Raw genomic sequence first — 19,626 nt, forward strand, 5'->3', positions numbered from 1 at the left:
GCTCTAGATTTTGGCTGTGATATTCCCAAGACTTTATTTTTTTGAGTTCCTTTCATGAAATAATTGGCTTCTTTCAGTCTACACTTTGTCCTTAGGTTCTAATAGATTTGGACAGTTTTATGTATATGGTTTTTAAAAATATACTGTCCAGGGTTTTTTAAAGTCCTGGTTTTAAAGGAGTCTCATGATTGTTGAATTGTTTCTCCTTGACCTTTTTTCAAGTAATTTGTTTTTGATATCAGATTGCTTAGATTTTATTCAATTAAAAATTTTTGCCTTAATATTACTTGATGTCTTGTGGAATCATTGATTTGTGTTTGATCTATTGTTTTTTAGGGAGTTACTTGGGTAAGGTTTACCACTTTGTCCTCTACGCTACTTATTCTCCAGATTCCTCCACAGATTTTATTCATTCATTCATTTATTTGTTGACTTTTACTTCATTTCTTCTAGGTATTCATGTGGTTCTTTTGGAAAAATCTATCCTTTCTTCTGAATCTCTGCTTGCAGTTATTGCAGAATTACTTGCTCCTTCTTTGGGGGGAAATATTTAGACCTCAATATATTTTTATACTGCTTGATATTTCTTTCCCTTTCTCCCTCCCTCCTTTTTTTCCTTCCCTCCTTCCCCTAACCTTAGTTTCTGAATTGAAGCTTTGTGCTGAATCCTAATCTCTAGACTACTTGCTCTGATTATAGAAATTTGCTATAAAAGGAAAAGCAGGGAAAAGATTTATACCAAATGTGACAGGATAAAACATACTTAGAATACAGATAATTCACAGTTTTCCAACCATGCAGTATCAATTCCACCCCATAGCCAGACTCAGGAATAGCCAGGTGGGTAACATTCCTTTTCAAAGGAACATAATGGGGAAACTGAGGCTAAAATTGTCCTCTCAGCTTTTCCCAATGCTGACTTTCCCACCAGTATCACATTCTCTTTGAGCAGCTTGTGGCATTTCTCTCAGATGGTGGATTATTGATTATCAGTCGATTATTATGATCCATCAGACAACTTAAATAAAATCCCATGAGCTTTTACCTCAAAAAGCAAGTTTCACTAATCATAGCTTAGGAAAAATTTTTCCAGGATTAACATCTCGAATTTAAATTTGTCCTAGTGTAAAAAGCCAATCTTTAAGAGATTATTTCTATATACTTGCAAATTCTCAGCAAGACAAAACCCAAACAAGCTTTTTGGCAAGTTTACACATTAAAACAGTAACCAACAATAGCCCAATTATTTTAGTAACCAAATTATGAGAAGTTGCTTGGCATAACTGATACAAAAAGTTCACCAGTTTGAAACTTGAAACAAACCCATTATCAATCAGGTGACTTCAATTTTGTTAAATGGATTTTCAGATTACTTTACACAGAGAATCGACATCTCATTGACAGTTAAAACTACAACTTTAAAAGAGCATGGTTACCCAAGTTAGGAGGCTAACTTCTTTGCTTTGAGCAGGATGTGCTGAACCTGGATGATGCTTCCAGGCAAAGGTTACCCCAGGGCCCAAGGCCATTGCCGGTGGGGCCCATGCTGTAGCTGCTGCCCCTCCCCCCTCCTTCCTTTCCCCAGGTGGGGAAGGGCAAAATCAAAGGTGAGGAGGAAGGGTGAAACTCTCTTCTCCTATGAGAGGGGTTAACAGATACCCTTTTGACTCAGGGGAAGTGAGAGAAGGGAGTAATCAGGGTTGTTTCAAAACTCCTTAATCACAAAACTTCCAGAATCTGCCAAGATGTTTTTAGCTGTTCTAACTTTTCCCTGTAACAGCCATGAAGGAGGATTCGGGAGTGTGGAGGGAAGGGAATAAGTAAGCCTCGGGGAACCAAAAAGCAACTGCAGTTTTTCCAATTCTCTAGCACCAAAAGAATTGGCAGAATTGGGCATACACTTCTGGATAGGGTGCCCGTCCTTGTCCTCTATTCTGCAGAAGGTCCATGGCCTCAAACTGAACCAGTGGACTGAAAGCCTGAGAGCATCAGGCTGAGTTCCAGACAGCCTTGTAACTGCCTGAAAAGCACCTTCGAGCCTTGGTGCCTGGAGAGTGACCACAACTGCAGAGCAAGAAAGGGAGGTGGGGAGGAGGCTTAGGGGAGGCTTATATACCTCCCAGTCTTGGCTGGAGAAGAACTTGGAGTTAGGCAGTTTCCCCATATGGGCCACCAAAATGTTGAAGTTTAGTGGTTTAGGGGTGCTGGGACCCCAAAATCATAAAACCTGGGTCCTTCCCAAAAGAATCCAACTTAAGCCTTCTTTCAGCCAAAGACAAGATTTATTAGAAATCTGCCATATTAGGCAGATTCTTTAAGGAGTCCAAACATTAGTGAGCTATTGGCTAGATTGTAAGAATCTGAGCAGTGGCTAGATTATAAGAATCTGAGCCAACATCTGTATTTTTAGTATATTCAGCTTCTTGTAACAAAGTTTAGGATAATGAAATGTACCCTTGTAATGCATCCACTTAGATATTATTGGGTCTAAGGCAACTTCTTGAGGGCTTGTCCCTATTCTTATGTCCCCTACCTTTTAGGGAACCTCAATTGATGCTTTGCCCTGGAAATATGTAGAGAACTATTGAAGTTTAGAGCTTCATCTCAGGTCCTAAGTTAGTAATCCAAAAATAATAATGGCTTATATTTCTGTAGCACTTTAAAGTTTATAAAGTATTTTCCTAACAACTCTGTGGGAGAGGTAATACAAATAATATTATTCCCATTTTACAAATGAGAGAATTGAGGGTGAAGGAGGTTAAATAACGTGTGTCCATGTTATTATAAAATTATTGTTGAAACAAGGATTTCAACCTAGGTCTCCTGACATAAAAACTTGTCTTGTTTTAATATAACTAACCATCCTACTTCACCATCTAGGAGATATCTACTATCTTCTCTATTCTTAGTGCAGTAGTGAATGGAGCTATTAGGTATGTAAATGAACAAAGTCTTGTTATGATAAACGTAATGAATAGTGTATTGTATATATTCTATCTACTAGGTTCTTTTATTTTCTCAGTGTCCCTAGAGGCTGGTACTGTAAGAACCAACCCCATCTGCAGCTGGATGATGGTTTATTAGCATGTTTTGTTAGGATAGTACTATACCGTATTGGGCTTAGTACAGGCAATGAATTTAAAAATTAAATTGCAGTATTGAGATTGTATGAGTAATTGTAAGAATCCTCTTTACACAGGTATCTGCAGGAGGTTGGTTACACGGATACCATACTAGATGTAAAATCAAAACGGGTACGAGCTTTGTTGGGCTTTGCAAGTGATGTCACTGAGAGGGAAAATGAGAAAAATCAAGAGTCAGTTATAAATGGAGCAGAAACTGAAATTCATAAAGAAACAGTAATGATTGGGTAAGTGTTTTATCTGGAAAATGTTTAGTGTAGTTCATATTAAAATAGTCACCTTTTAACTATATTTTTTGTTTGACTTTAAGGATAATTTTTGGATCTAAAATATGTAATGGAAAGACTTCAATTATAGTTCTCTTTTGTTGAAGAATTGAATTTCAGTCTTTTCTCATTAAGTTTGAAGGAGATTGAAATTGATTATTTTTAACAGTGCTGTTGGTGTTTTGAAACTTGCTCAACTATGATGATTGTAGGTTTCCATTTAGACTTCTTTACATTTCTTGAAATTTGAATGTTAAATGTAGGCTTCAGTATCTTGAAGCAAACCTACATATTATTGAGACCTTAATAGAAAATTATATTTTAAATACTAGATACATTGAAATTCAGTCCAAATGATAGAAGTATTAAATTTCATTGTTTGCAACTCAGAAATTATATAAAATAATTGAAATTATGAAATGAATTTGCAGATGTGGAGGGTTTTTTTAATCCATTTTTGTTTCTAATAAAATGACATAAAAATCTTCCCTGGTTAAAATGGCTCTTTTACATTTACATAAAAATACACTGGCTATTTTGTCATGATTTTCCTTTTGGAGCACATACTTTAAATTTCTGTTTAATTGTATGTAAAGTTACTATAAGACATATATCAAGGTATTTCATTGTTCTTTATTGAAAAAACCAATACTGTGATGTAGAATTAAAATGAAAAGGTACAAAATCAATGAAGTTTTATATAGAATATATACATATACATATTTTATTATAATGTCTGTGCCTCCAGAAGATGTATAAGTTGACCTTTACATAGAAATTGCATTGAGTACTTAGTTGTATTTCATTAACCATGCATATAGATTGTAGAGGTAGGCATAAAAATAAGACTTTTAGAAGTAATGAAAACCCTTAAAAACATTGTAGTCTATCTGTTTCCTAGGCCTTCACTTTCTTCTTTCAGAAAGAGCAATTTTAAAGAATGTTGATGTGTTTGCAAGGAAAGGTGCCAGACTTGAGGATATACATTATCTGTGTATCCATAGACCTTTGAAGTCATTAATTCTGGTTTTATTTTTACCCATACTCATTCTTCATTTTATCTTTAACTTAGAAGAAAAGAATCAGAATCATTATGGAAACCTCCAAAGGAGGGCATCTGACTTGACATAAACTTTTCATGCTTATCCTTTCTCTTTAGACTGGCCAGGATGAAAGTGCCATTCTAGTTGTTTGCTTTGAATTCTGATAAAAATTTTAATTAATTCAGTTTTCTAATGAGATTCATTTGCTCTTTAAAATTTAGGCTACCAGTAGCTAACTTTCAATAAGAAAGAAACCTTCTATTTTACATCTAAAGTTTAAAATTTTATCAATAATTTGCATCTTTTACATTTGGGGACCATTTAATAAATTCCTGAACAGAATACAAGCCTAGTATCTTAAAAGAGGTGATTCATTTCCAAAAAGGTAATGATTTTCTTACTAGTAGATTCAAGTCTTGTAATAATAGATTTTTTGAATATCATATCAATTCATTACCTCTAAGTACATTTGTATTTACTACCTATTTAGAAGGAAAAGGATTCATAAGCTGGAGTTGGATTTTGCTGCTTATCTGTTGGTTCTCCTGTTACCTCTTTTTTCCTCTCATAGAATACACAAACTTTTTGTTCCTCCTTCTATACAGAAGGAGACGATAGGAATTATTTTTAAAAAGTAAAGCAGTAAGATGATATAAAGGTAGTAACAAATGAAAAAATTGCCCTCAATTCAGAAGAGCTTCTTTATGAGACTTTTCCCACCTCAATGTTGGGGCAAAGTAGTCCTACAGGAATAAAATATGTTAATGGAAACTGCTTCAGGAGATACTTAATTCCATAATTAAGTGATCATATTTGAATCTCAGATGATGATCCATCGTTAGAGTGAACGTTTTGCTTTAACACGTAATGGCAGTTGAAGCAATGTTATACATGAATATGCCTGTGTCAGTAACGTGAAAAAATGTGACCTCAAAATAGTTTGAAAATATAGTAGCCTAGAATAGTTCTTCATTGTCTTTCGAAACCCATGGCTCCTGGAAATCATTGATTTGTATAAGAAACTCTAGTCTATAATTTGGGGTTGTAGAATCATAGCAAATAAGAATAAAATGAGCACTTGAAATGTCATGGATTAATGCTTTCATTGAAGTTTACGTTCTGTTAATTACCTAAGATGTGTATACTTTAAACTAGGAAACCAGAGTTAACTGATTCTGCCTCTGTACTGGATACTTTCAAATTCCTTGAAAATGCAGACTTCAGTGATGAAGATGATGAAGATGATATTGATGGGAGAGAGAAAACCATCATTGATACTTCAACGGTGGGTCATATAAGTCAGAAAATATAAAAGTATCCAGATAACCAAATAAACGAGAAGTAAAAATCATTAATCCGTGACACTTTTTGGCCCTTAAGTTTTTTTCTTTTTTGTAAACTATAAAAAATTCCTCTGAAGTGACTTTAACTAATATAGATCTTAAACTCAGTATAGTAACTGTCATTAGAAAATCTCAGTCTATTTTGCTGTTATCAGTCATTAAGTATTCAATTCAACATCAGTTCAACAAAAAAACATTTCTAGATGCTTAGTGTTAAGTATTACATTATAGCAATAGTGTTGTGTCACTGGTTGTAACACAGTAGAAGCCATGATACCTGATGAAGATAAATGTCATCTGGTCAAGTGTAAAACCATATATAATATTATGTCTTTTCTAGGGAGCCTTCCTTCTCTTGAACCCTTTAAAGCAGTGGTTCTTAACATGAGATATATAGACATTGATTTCAGTGGATTTGTGAACTTTTGAATGGGGAACCTTTTTCTTTCTTTAATTTTCACTAACCTCTAGCTGAAATGTAGCATTTTCTTCATTTGCTTATAAGCATTCTGAGAAGGAGTCAGTAGGCTTCACCAGACTACAATGGAATCCATGACACACAATGTCTTAAGAACCTCTATCAGAGGTTCCAGAATTGCTCAGACTTTCTCGGTAGTCTTTGCTGGTGTAGCCTTTGCCAATTTGCTGATTTTAGCTCAGAGTCAAATGACAGTGATGTCAACAGAGAGAATGATCCTAATCCTAGCAGTAGAGTGTATATAAAGCTTGGCATTAATCAGTGCTCTCCCTAGGTGAAGGCTGATGTTTGTTTAATGGGGTACTCTTAGTCTCATTGATTCTGGTATGTAGCAGTTGCTATCATGGTAGTTATATGTACACACGTGGTCTGCAGTTATATCCCTTGTTTATTTCTTTTTTCTGTAGGCAGAAATTAAGTCTGTTATACCTCTTTACCTCACTTTTTCATACTCACAGTTGGGTTTCAATACAAATATTATTAGAGAATTTCATACAGAATCATAGAATTTCATAATTGGAAGGGATCTTAGCATATAGTGCAGCCTTCCTAACTTGATAAATGATGCTAATTGCAACATTCTAGCAAGTGGTTTTCTAGGCTTCTCTTGAAGACCCTTAGTAAGCATGGGGAACTTACTACCACCAAATTGAGCTGGTATAGTCATTTACCCAAATAAAAATCCAAGAGGTTTTATTGTTTGAATAATATGCACATTTAATTCAGTTTAACAAACATTAAGATTTTGAATCAATCAAAATATATTTATTGAATGACTACCATATTCCAGGCACTGTGTTAGCATGGATACAAGTAAAAGAATGAAGCATTGTATTTATCTGAGTAAGTTACCTTTGAGGATAGGGACTGATTTGTTTTTGTTTTCCCAAGTGTGTTATACATAGTAGGCACTTAAATGTTTGCTCAGTTGAAATGAATTGCAAGGCATTATGTTTAGCTTATATGTACAAAGATAGATACTACACAGACCCTATTGTTTAGCTGCTTGAAATAATCAGTTTAATGGGTAAAGAGAGGCAAGAGTTGAATACAAAGTAACCATGACATGGAGAGTATGATAAATACGAGATGTCTAGGGAATATGCTTTGAGAAATTTGAAGAGAGTGATTGCTTGTGATTGAGAGGCGGGGGTATAGAACAGCTGTATGGAGGAGTTGAGATCTGAGTTGGGCCCTGAAGGAAGGGAAAGCAAAAGTACATAGATAGGAGAATACCACATGAGAAATGGGGAAGGAAAGAATCTTATCTGGTTAAAAATGTAGCCCATGTAAAAGAAAGAAGTATGTGATATGGTGGAAGAGATGAGTTAGAGACAAATTGAGGAATACCTTGAATGTCAGAATCAGGAGGTTATACTGAAATGACTAACCACTTCAAGGAATACTGATTAATGAATCCTCATCATCTTGGAGGGAGGTCTATAGTCAGTCTACAGTGCTTTTAGTGCTGTCCCTTTTTTTTTGCCACATAAAATTTTGATTTAGTGTGCTCAACATTCTGGTAGAATTTTGGTCAAGTTGGTTCCATTAAAATTTACTGATTTTATTAACTAAAAACTTAAAACTCGCCATGAAACATAGTGCACAAGACATTTTCTTCTTGAAGCTCTTATGATAATACATTGTAATAATTAATTTGCTTTTTACTTTAAAACTAAAATGGCTAATTGAGACAAATACTTCCTAAGATCCTTCTTCTACCACTGATTGAGGCTGAGATGACATGTGTACAGAATGTTCATTTAGCCTCTGAAAACTTCTGGGCAGATTTTGTTTTGTTTTGTTTTGTTTTGGCTAGGCAGTGGGGTTAAGTGACTTTCCCAGGGTCACATAACTAGTAAGTATCAAATATCTGAGGCCAGATTTGAACTCGGGTCCTCCTGACTCCAGGTCTGGTACTCTATTCACTGTGCCACCTAGCTGCCCCTTCTGGGCAGATATTATGACTTTGAGTGCTCCAAGCAGCCTTCTTGTTAAGTGACTTTACAACTTCGGCAGTCTATCATATCATGAAGAGCAAAATGATCTGCTAGTTCTGTCTCTATACCAAAGACTTAGTGGAGACATAGAAATGTCCCTTTGATACAGCAGTACGAGGGATAAGTTATACATTTTATGGTAGAATCAGGCCTCATAAAGATCTTATTTGGTTAGTTTTACCCATTGTTCTTACGTTAGTCATATATTTGGATCCTGAAGATAAACCATACAATTATAGGATAAGGAGACCTGGATTGATAGAAGTTCACATTAAAAAACAAAACAAAACTTGGGAGTTTTAAATTGACCATTTACTCAAGATGAAACAGTAGTGTGTGGGCTACTAAAAATGGTAATTAAGTCTTGGAGATATTATAAAACAAGAAGTAAGATTAAATTGTTCTGTGATTCTCCAGGTACAAGAACCAGGATAATGGGTGAATTCACTGGGAAGTTAGATTTCTTTATAGTAACTTTGTAATGGTTAACCTGACCAGAAAGGGAATGAGTTGCATTATAAAGAATTCTTCTTGTTACTGAAAACCTTCAAAGACTTTGTAACCATGTTAGGAATTAATTAGGAGTAAAATAAATTTCTTTTCCTATCCTTTCAAAGTGTATGAGTCTTTGGGAGGTCAAGTTACAACCTTTTGAGGATGATGTCATGTTGGACATCTATGCCCTCCCAGAAAATGTCCCACTAATTGATCTAATATTGCATTTCCTATTATAATGTCACCTCATATTTGTGTAGTGCTTTTTGCTTTTTCAACAGACTCGAGTATTTATTTTATATTGTATTTTGAGTTGTATAGCAGCCTGATGATATAGTTTGAATACATTTTTGTTCTTACCTCTTTTGTAGTTTGGAAATCTGAAGCCTAGAGAAATTGTGATGCTCTTAAATATATGTTGACCAGTGGTAGTCATTGATCCAACTTTTTCTTTTAAGATTTCAAAATCAAAACATTAAGCTCAGTTTCAGTCTTTCAACTAAATGTGGAGCTCCACAAAGGATTTCAGTGGGTCCTAGCAGTGAAATAATATAGATTTTATTAGACATGTTGTCAGTCTGTCCACGAAGTAAAGCCTCTTCCTCAGAGTTCAAATGTTCAGGAAGCTAAATGAATAGAAAAGTTGGTTGTAGGATAGCTATATGTAAGTAGGAAGAGTCTGGAAAGAAATGTAAAATGAGAGAGGAGTAATAGAAACAACTGAAAGCTTTTAAGTATGAATTCCTTAAGTCTACAGGGATGAATTCCTAAATGTACTTTTTATTGATTTGAAATCATAAGGAAATGATCTGTGAGAAGTAAAACCTATCATATAAGCAGACCATGAAAAACAGGGGATATTTTATGAAGTTCTAACTGTGGATAAAACTAGCATTGTGCAAAATGCAAAACTGGTCAAGAATGAAATGCAAGGCCCAATTATTCTAATATAGGGGTAGTTACTAGACCTGGATTTTCGTTGGCTTTGGGGATTCACAGATGAGGAAACTCCTTCTATTTATGCAGATTAGCACCTTCTATGTGACTTTATAGTCTTAGAGAGTTGCCTAGAACAGAGGTGTCAAACTTGCTGGCCCAGCAAGACTTCTAGAGTGTCAGGAACCACATTAAAATATAATTAGGAAATGTTTAGTCAGATAAATAAAAATGCAGTGCAACATAGATAATGCTGATTTGTCAGTTTGTTGGGGTTTTTTTTGGTTAATCTGTGGTATGCCAGAATCAATTTCTATTTGAGTTTGACAGGCCTGTCCCAGAGCAATGAGAGGTTAAATGTCTTAACTAGGGTCACACACACTAAGTATATGTCAGTGACTAGACTTGAACTCTGGTCTTCTTGGTTTTGAGGCAAACTCTTTATGGGTGTAACTAAAACATGTCTCATATTTCTATTAATCTGTCAAATTAGAAATGATTCATCTAGTGACTCCAAGTTTTCTGATGTATCTGCAAAATCTAATGGGAAACAGACTTAAATGACTACTTTAAAATATATAGTATTTAAATTTCTATAAATAAAATATCTATTTGAGTTGACTGCTATGTTCAGACTATAGTAAACAATCAGAATGCACATTTTTAAGGGGGGAAATTGAGTTTTCCCAACTAGTGATTTAAATCAGGATTTGATCTACTTGATTTTAAGCATGTACACCTTATGTACTAGTATTTTAATTTAATATGTTTTTTCATTAGATTGTTAGGAAGAGGGTGTTATCTGATAGCAGTGAAGATCGAGATACAAAAGAAGCTCTAAAGGAGTTTGATTTCTTGGTTGCACCAGATGAAGGAGATGGAGAATCTAGAAGCATAGGCGATGGAACAGAATGGGGTAAGGAAGCTTAATTGTTCCCAGTGGGGAACCTGAGAATCAGTCAAAAGGATATTTCACCTAGAATTCAGCCTCTCTCAATGACTCTTATTGTATTGATAATTTATGAACTTTTTACTGTGACCTTTCTGTATCCAGATCTTTTAAAGAACCTTGCTGTAATCTTTATTTAAAATAATAAGTGATAAATCTTGAAAAAATATTTAATGTGACCTACAAAATTTTAAAGAATTTTATGTTTTCTATGAAGTTTCTAATTCAAGATTTTGTGTCAGTTGGGTATAAGAACATAGTAAGGAATTTTAGAGTTCTCTTTTGCTCTTGTTTACAGAAAGAAATGTAAGTCAGAAAGCTGTAGCTACTCATCTACTCCATTCAGATCTATGACTTTAAACCAAGATATAGAACTGTTCTTGTACAAGTTTATCTTGACTAGTACAAATATTTAAAAAAGTCAAATAACAACATAAAAACTTTTGTAGCATTTTGAAATGAAAATAAATTATTTTTGTATGGTTTCTATGGCATAGATCCTTCTAGTAGTCTGGAAAATAAGTAACACTGACAGGTTAGCATAATTGTAAACTTTACTTAGATGATTTATTCCATTGATTATTGGTTTGGAGTAATTTCACTTTGAAGAATGTGAAAATTGGACAGATAATGCTTCTGGAACTGATATTCCACTGGAAGAGATTATTTCTCTTTATATAAAAAGTATTTGTGTGTGTGTTATGTAATATGCTGATAAACACACACACACACACACACACACACACACACATATATACAAAATAGCTTTGGATGAAAAGCATTTGGGAGACGGGTTGAGAGAGAACCAGGAAGGATTTCTGGAAGAACGTGGCATTTGAGCTGTGTCTAGAGGAAGCCAGGGAAGTAGAGGTAAGGAGGAAGATCAGAGTGATTGTGTGAATAGCCAGACCAAGCACATGAAGACAAATGGAGCATCAGGTGTGAGGAATAGCAAGTAAACCAATATTGATGTACCCTAAAGCAGGGGAGGAGTAACGTATAAGGACACTAGAGAGGTAGGCTAGGATTGGGTTGTAGAGAGTCTTACATGTCAAACAGGATTTTATATTTGATCCTAGAGTCAGTAGGGAACCACTAGGTTTTACCAAGTAGTGATGGTGATATGGTCTGGTCTGAACTTTAGAAAATCACTTTGGCTGTGTAGAGGATGAATTAGAGCAGATAGAGGACAATCTAGGTAAGAGGATTGAAATAAGGTGGTAGCTGTATTGAGTGATGAGAAGGACATGTATACAAGAGGTGTTTGTTATGCATATAGAAATGACAAGATTTTGGCAGCTGGTTGGATATTTCAGGTGAGTAAAAGGAATTGAAGGTAACACCAAGATTGTGAGCCTAGGTGGCTAGAAGATTTTCCCAACAAAAATAAGGAAGTTTAAAAGAGGGCTGGGTTATGGAATATCCAACTTGAAATAACTACTAGGCAGTTAGTGATGTGGAACTAGAGTTCAAGAGAAAGGGTAGAACTAGATAAAAAAAAGTGGGAGTCATCTGTTTAGTGATGATTATTGACCCCAACGGAGCTCATGAGATAACCAAGGGAGAGAAAAAAGGAGTCCTGGAAAAGAACCGTGGGGTATATTCACAATTAATGGGTGTTATGTGGATGATGAAACAGGGAAGGAGACTGAGAAGATAGGAGGAATTAGGGAGGAGAATCAGAATAGGGAAGGGTTGAGAAAACCCAGAGAAGGAATGTTCAGGAAAAAAAAAGGGTAGTCAGCAGTATCAGCTGCTATAGAGAGGTCAGAAAGGATGAGGAACTAGAAAAGGCCATGAAATTTGGCAGTTAGATGATGAGTGATTTTGGAGAGATCAGTTTCTGTGATGTAGTTGGAGACCAAATTGCTGATGTTGCTGAATAATCTCCAAATGGGTAAGTGACCTAGATGTAAAATAGCACACCACAAATAAATTAGAGGAACAAGGAAGAGCTTATCTTTCATATGTGTGGCTAGGGAAAGAGTTCATGACCAAACAAGGGACAGAGAGAATTATAGAAGATAAAATGGAGAGTTTTGATTCCATGTATATGTTTACCCAAGGAAATTTAATATGGCTAAGATTAGAAGGGAGACAGGTAACCCTAAAAAAATGATCTTTGCAGCAAGTCTCATTTCTAAGCTACATAAGGAACTTATTCAAATTAATAAGATAAGGGACATTACCTGGATATAAATACGAACAGGTAGTTCTCAAGGGAAGAAATTCAAGCTATTTGTAGTCATATGAAAGCATGTTCCAAATCACTAATAATTAGAGAAATGCAAATTAAAGCAAATTAACTCTAAGGTTCTACCTCATATCCATCAATTGGCCAAGCTGACCAAAAAAAATAATAATAATAAAAGGACAAATGTTGGATGGGCTGTGGGAAAACAGACACATTGATGAAACTCTGAATTAGCCATTCTAGAAAGCAGCTTGAAGTATGCCAAAAATGACTGAATTGTGCATATTCACTGGGATGTAAAAACACTTCTAGACCTACATACCCCAAGAAGGTTGAAGAGGAAAAGGTTCCAAATGTACAGAAATATTTATAGTAGCCTTTTTGTGGTATCAGGTAATTGGAAATTGAGGGGGTGCCCATCAATTGAGGAATCGCTGAACAAGTTATGGTATATGAAATGTAATGGAATACTACTGTGTTGTAAGAAATGGAGAGAGAGTTTCAAAGAGACCTGGACAGACTTTAGTTCATCAATAAAAATTTATTAAGCACCTATTATATGCCAGGCACTGCATTAAGTGCTAGGGATATAAAAAGAGGCAAAAGACAGTCACTGCCTTTAAGGAGTTCATGGTCTAGTGGGTGAAACAACAAGCAAATAAATGTGTTGAATCACATATGCACAGGGTAAATAGGAAATAATTAAAGAGGAAAGCACTAGAATTAAGAGGGGTTGGGAAAGGCTTCCTAAGAAGCCAAGAAGATGAGATTTTAGTTGGAGCTTAAAGGAATCCAGGGGAGCCAGTGAGCAGAGATGGAAAGGGGGGGGGGAGAGAGAGAGAGAGAGAGAGAGAGAGAGAGAGAGACAGAGAGAGAGAGAATGAGAGAGAGTGAGTGTATTCCTGGCATGGGGATCAACAAGAGGAAATGATGGCTGGAGCCGAGAGTGTAGTTATCTTTTTCATAGAATAGCAAGGAGGCTAGTGTGACTGGATCAAAGATTGTGTCAGAGAGTAAGGTGAAAGAAGTCTGGAAAGGTAGGTGGGAACTAAGTTAGAAGGGTTTTGAATGCCAAATAGTGAACTGAGAATTTTGTATTTGATCCTAGAGGTGATAGGGAGCCATTGCTATTTATTGAGTAGGGGAGTGGCATGATTGAGTCTACTCTTTAGGAAAATTACTTTAGTGGCTGAGTGGAGGATGCATTGGAGCAGACCCACCAGCAGACTATTGCAATAATTCAGTTGTGAGGTTATGAAGGCCTGCAGTGATGGCAGTGTCAGAGGAGAGAATCCTCTGTCGAGGATAAAGCAAAGGTGAAATTGACAGGCCCTGGCAACAGATTGACTGTGGGTGGAAGGATGAGAGTGAGTGAGGAGTTCAGGATGACACCTATGTTGAGCCTGAGGGACTGGGAGGATGATGTTGCCCTTAGTAATAGAATAGTTCAGAGTAGAGAGAGGGGAAAGATAATGCATTCTACTTTGAATTTTTGTTGAGTTGAATATTTCTGGAGTTGAAGGTGTCTATTTGACATCTTATTTGAGATGTTTAAAAGGCAGTTGGAAATGTGAGATTGGAGGTCAGCAAAGAGGATAAGGCAAGATAGGTGGACTTGATAATTGTCAGCATGGGTATGGTTATTAAATCCATGGGAGCTGATGAAATCAGTAAGTGAAGTAGTATAGAGTGAGAAGAGAAGAGGACCCAGGAAAGAATTCTGTGGGACTCTGGTAGTTAAAGGGCATGATCTAGATGAGGACTGAGTAGTAGTGAGCTGATATGATAGGTAGGAGAACAAGAGGGAATGGTATCCAGAAAACTTAGAGAGAGCTTAGAGTATCAAGGAGAAGAGGATGATCAACAATGTCAAAGGCTGTATAGAGGGTGAGAAGGAAGTATTGAGAAAAGGTCATTGGATTTGGCCATTAAGAGGTTATTAGAGACTTCCAGAAGGCGAGCCAACATGGTGGAGTAAAGAAAGTGCTCAGCTGAGCTCTCCCAACATTTCCCTCCAGACAACTTTAAAATTACTCTTCAAATAAAATTATGGAGTGGCAGAGCCAACAAAAGGTCAGAGTGAAACACTCTTCCAGCCCAAGACAATTTAGGATGTCAGAAAGAGAGATTTGTGCATGGATGGAGGAAACTGGCCTGGAATCCACAAGTATGAAACACCAGTGGAGTAACCAGCTAGTGGTGGCAGAAGCAGCAGCAGCTTCAGGAGTTCTTAAGCTGGAGAGGGTAAGGAAACTGGGAACTGTCCGAAATTATAGGAGATTCCTGTACTAGCATTGGGCACAGGATCAGATGGTGTTTGTCAGTTCCATTGTCTGCACTTGCTTCTGGGTCTTAGTTCAAGGGTAGAGAAGAACATTTTCTGTCTAGAGGAAGTGAGAGCCTTGAGGGGCAGCATTTTGGCAATTCAAATATGTATACTCACTTCTCAGTTGTAGCTCAAGGGCATGGAGGAGCTCTTCTGGTCAAGAGGGAGTGTAATCCCTGCAGGGGCCCTAAGAACCAGCTGTATTACTGGTCCCAAGGTAACAAGAGCCCTAAGAAGCTGTATAAATTGCAATCCCAAAGGATCAGGGGTTCTTCCTGGGTAAAGACCAACGTACAGAGCAAGTGAGCAGTAACCACACCCCTCCCCAGATCATACTGCCTTGGAAGCACTGAAAACTTCAAAACCCTAGAACGAGTTCTGAAAACAACTATACAGAAAAGGCTTGAAGCTTGAGATGGTACCCTCAACGTGCCACCTCCTCTTCCCCCCACAGCATCAGTAGAGCCTAACATTAACACAGAGTTCCACATCAAGAAATAGAATGGAAAAATGAACAAACAACAAAAAAAGAACCTGATGGTAAAAAGCTGCTATAGTACCAGAGAAGATCAAGACACAAACTCGGAAGAAAACAATGAAGTCAAAATAGCTACAAGCAAAACTTCAAAGAAAAGTGTGAATTGGACACAAGCTCAACAAGAATTTCTAGAAGAGCTCAAAAAGGATTTTCAAAATCAAATAAGAGTGGTTGAGTTAAAAATAGGTAAAGAAATGAAAGCAAAGGAAGAAATTTATGAAAAGATAATTAACCCCTTGGTAAAATAGGCACAAAAAATACTGAAGAAAAAAAAACACCTTAAAAAGCAGAATTGAGGGGGCAGCTAAGTGTTGAAGTGGATAGAATACCAGCCCTGTAGTCAGGAGGACCTGAGTTCAAATCTGGCCTCAGATACTTGACACTTAATAGCTGTGTGACCCTAGGCAAGTCGCTTAACCCCATTGCCTAGCAAAAAACAAACCAAACAAACCAGAATTGGACAGATAGAAAAAGAAGTATAAAAGTTCACTGAGGAAAATAATTCCTTAAAAATTAGAATTGGGCAAGTAGAAGCTAGTGACTTCATGAAACATCAAAAACAATCAAACAAAATCAGAAGAATGAAAAAATAGAAGAACATGTGAAATATATATCTCATTGGGAAAACAACTGACCTGGAAAATAGAATGAGGAGACAAAATTTAAGAATTATTGGGTTACCTGAAAGCCATGATTAAAGAGAGAACCTACAGATCATATTTCAAGAAATTATCAAAAGAAATTGCCCCAGTATCCTAGAACCAGAGGGTAAAATAGAAATCGAAAGAATCAACCAATCACCACTTGAAAGAAATTTTCAAATGAGGATTATTATAGCCAAATTCCAGAGCTCCCAGGTCAAAGAGAAGATACTTCATGCAGCATGAAAGAAGCTATTCAAATACTGTGGAACCACAGTGAGGAGCCCACAAGATTTAGGAGCGGAGAGCTTGGAATACAGTATTTTGGAAGGCAAATAATCTGGAATTAGAACGAAGAATAATGTAATCAGCAAAACTGAGTATAATCGTTTAAAGGGGGGAAAAAAGTGGACATTTAATGAAATTTAGAATGTTTAGGCATTCCTGATGAAAAGACCAGAGCTGAATAGAAAATTGACACTCAAATACAAGATTCAAGAGAAGCATAAAAAGGTAAACATGAAAGAAAAATCATAAAGGCATCAAGTTAAATTATGTACCTTCCTATGTGGGAATATGATAAATGTAGCTTCTAAGAACCTTATGATAATTAGGGCAGTTAGAAGGATTCTACATAAAAAGGGAGCAGGAATGAGTTAATTATTTTGGGATGATGTAAAAAAAAGTGGATAGGTGATAAAAGGGGATTCTCTGAGAGAGGAGTAAGAGAAAGGAAGAATGGGAAAAATTACCTTACATGAAAGAGGCACAACAAGGAAGAATTTTTACAATAGAGGAGAAAATGAGGGGCACATCTAAATTGGTTCAAAGAGGGAAATATGGATACATACTCAGTTGGTAAAGAAATCTATTTTACCCAATGGGAAGCAGGAAAGGAAGGGGATAGGGGGGGTGATAAAAGGGAGGGTAGTTAAAAGAAGGCAATAATCAGAAGAGAAACAGGTTTTAGAGGGCAGCAAAGAATTGAAGAGAAAGCATGAAGAATAAGTAGAAGAAAACAGGTTGAAGGGAAATGTACAGTTAGTAATCATAACTGTGAATGTGAATGAGGTGAACTCATCCATAAAATAGAAGCAGATAGCAGAAGAAATTGGAAACCAGAATCCAACAGGATGTTTTACAAGAAACAGACTTGAAACAGAGGAACACAGAAATAGTTAAAATAAGAAGCTGGCATAGAATCTATTATGCTTTAACTGAAATAAAGGGGTAGCAGTCGTGATCTCAGACAAATCAAAAGCAAAAACAAGCCTAATTGAAAAGAGATAAGCAGGAAAACCACGTCTTGCTAAAAGGAGTCATAGATAGTGAAGTAATATAACTGTTACATGTCTGTGTACTGAACAAATGGCATAACATGCAACTTTTTAAAGGAAAAGTTAAATGAATTTCAGGAGGAAATAGTAAAACTATACCAGTGGAGGATCTCTTCCTTCCCCTTTCAGAACTAGATAAATCTAACCATAAAAAAATAAGAAAGAAGTCAAGGAGATGAATAGAATCTTAGAAAAAAACTAGATATGATAGATCTCTAGAGAAAACTGAATGGAAATAGAAAGTATACCTTTTTCTCAGCTGTATTTAGCACCTTCACAAAAATTGACCATATATTAGGGAATTTCTGCAGAAAAGCAGAAATAGTAAATGTACCCTTCTCAGACCATGATGCAATGAAAATTACATTTTGAAAAGGGCCGTGGAAGGATAGATTAAAAGCTAATTGGAAACTAAATAATCTAATCCTAAAGAATGAATGAGTGAAAGCATAAATCATAGAAGCAATCTGTAATTTTATTAAAGAGAATGACAACAATGAGACAACATTCCAAAACTTGTGGGATACAGCCAAAACAGTGCTTAGGGATTAAATTTATCTCTGAATACATTTATCAATAAAAGAAAGAGAATAGATTAATGAATTGGGCATGCAACTAAAGCAAACAAACTAGAAAAAAAACAAATTAAAAAATTCCCAATTAAAGAAAATGAAAATCCTGAAAATCAAAGGTGAGATGAATAAAATAGAAAGTAAAAAACCCATTGAACTAATAAATAAAACTGGGAGCTAGTTTCATGAAAAAAACAACAACAATAAAATAGATAAACCATTGGTTAATTAATTTATTTAAAAATTTTTTTTACTAATTTATTTTTAGTTTTAAACAATTACTTCATACACTTTTGAGTTTTTAATTTTTCTCCTTCTCCTCCCCAAGAGGGTGTGCAATCTGATATAGGCTCTACATAGACATTCCTGTTAAACGTATTTTCACATTAGTCATGTTGGAAGAAAGAATTAGAATCAATAGGAGGAGCCGCAAGAAAGAGGAAACAAAACAGAAGGAAAAAAAAAGAACAAATAGTATGCTTCGATCTGTATTCAAACTCCATCATTCTTTCTCTGGGTGTGGATAATATTTTCTGTTATGAAACTTTTGGAGATCCTTGCATTGCTGAGAAGGGCTAAGTCTATCAAAATCAGTCATTGCACAATGTGGCTGTTACTGTGTACAACATACTTTGGTTCTTCTTCATACTTCTTTATTTGATATGTGTTGCTTCTTTCTCACACTCACCATTTGCCCCTATGTTGCCTTATGAGTGATTGTTATGTTTTTAAAAAATAACTTCTCTAGTAGAGGGCCATATGCAGGCTTTGACAAGGCAATATGTCACCATATGATGGGTGATAAATGCTTCCAGTGCAGGAAGTTTAGAAATGCTGGGGAGAAATTTACAGGAAGACAAGTGAGCACAAAATGGGTTATAAAAAAATGCCAGGGAGAGATGGGAAGAAGAAATAGTAGAGAAAGCCAAGGGTAGATGAAGGGTACCTAATCCTAGGATCTTGAGTCTTTGGATTGTGAGAAGCAGTGCTATTTAGATGAGTTTACATGATCCCACCTAGATAAAGATGAAAGATAAAGAAGAAACTTCATTCAAAGAGGTTTCATTGACAGTCTGGTTGTCATATCAATAAATTCATTATATCCTATGCTGCTGTTGTGGATGTTACCCTGACATCTTGCCTGTTACGCAAATGAGCCAGAATAGGGAATAGAGGTAAGAGACTTCACAGCTTCTAGTAACAAGAGGCATAGAAAAAAAAAGATTTGTGGAAACAGATGATAAGAGTATCTGCTGCTTAGTTTGATGCAGTAGGACAGTTACTGGGGATAGTAGTAGTATTTGGTAAGGTTTTGCTTTGTTTACAAATGGTGGAGAGGAATATGTTTATAGTTAGAAGAGAAGA

General features: G+C 35.9%; 1 protein-coding gene across 2 annotated transcripts in view; it reads left to right on the forward strand.

Annotated features, from left to right (window-relative positions):
• STRN (striatin) overlaps positions 1–19,626 on the forward strand; it is a 157,113-nt gene that overhangs the window by 66,839 nt on the left and 70,648 nt on the right. For both annotated transcript variants that reach the window (XM_020992649.2, XM_020992650.2), the window contains exons 5-7: positions 3,200–3,370; positions 5,608–5,737; positions 10,485–10,620. In XM_020992649.2, the coding sequence (XP_020848308.1) occupies positions 3,200–3,370; positions 5,608–5,737; positions 10,485–10,620 (437 nt within the window). The remainder of the gene's footprint in view (positions 1–3,199; positions 3,371–5,607; positions 5,738–10,484; positions 10,621–19,626) is intronic.

Source organism: Phascolarctos cinereus, unplaced genomic scaffold (assembly GCF_003287225.1).
Source record: "Phascolarctos cinereus isolate Bilbo 61053 unplaced genomic scaffold, phaCin_HiC Scaffold_2;HRSCAF=192, whole genome shotgun sequence".
In the NCBI taxonomy this organism is placed as follows: Eukaryota; Metazoa; Chordata; class Mammalia; order Diprotodontia; family Phascolarctidae; genus Phascolarctos; species Phascolarctos cinereus.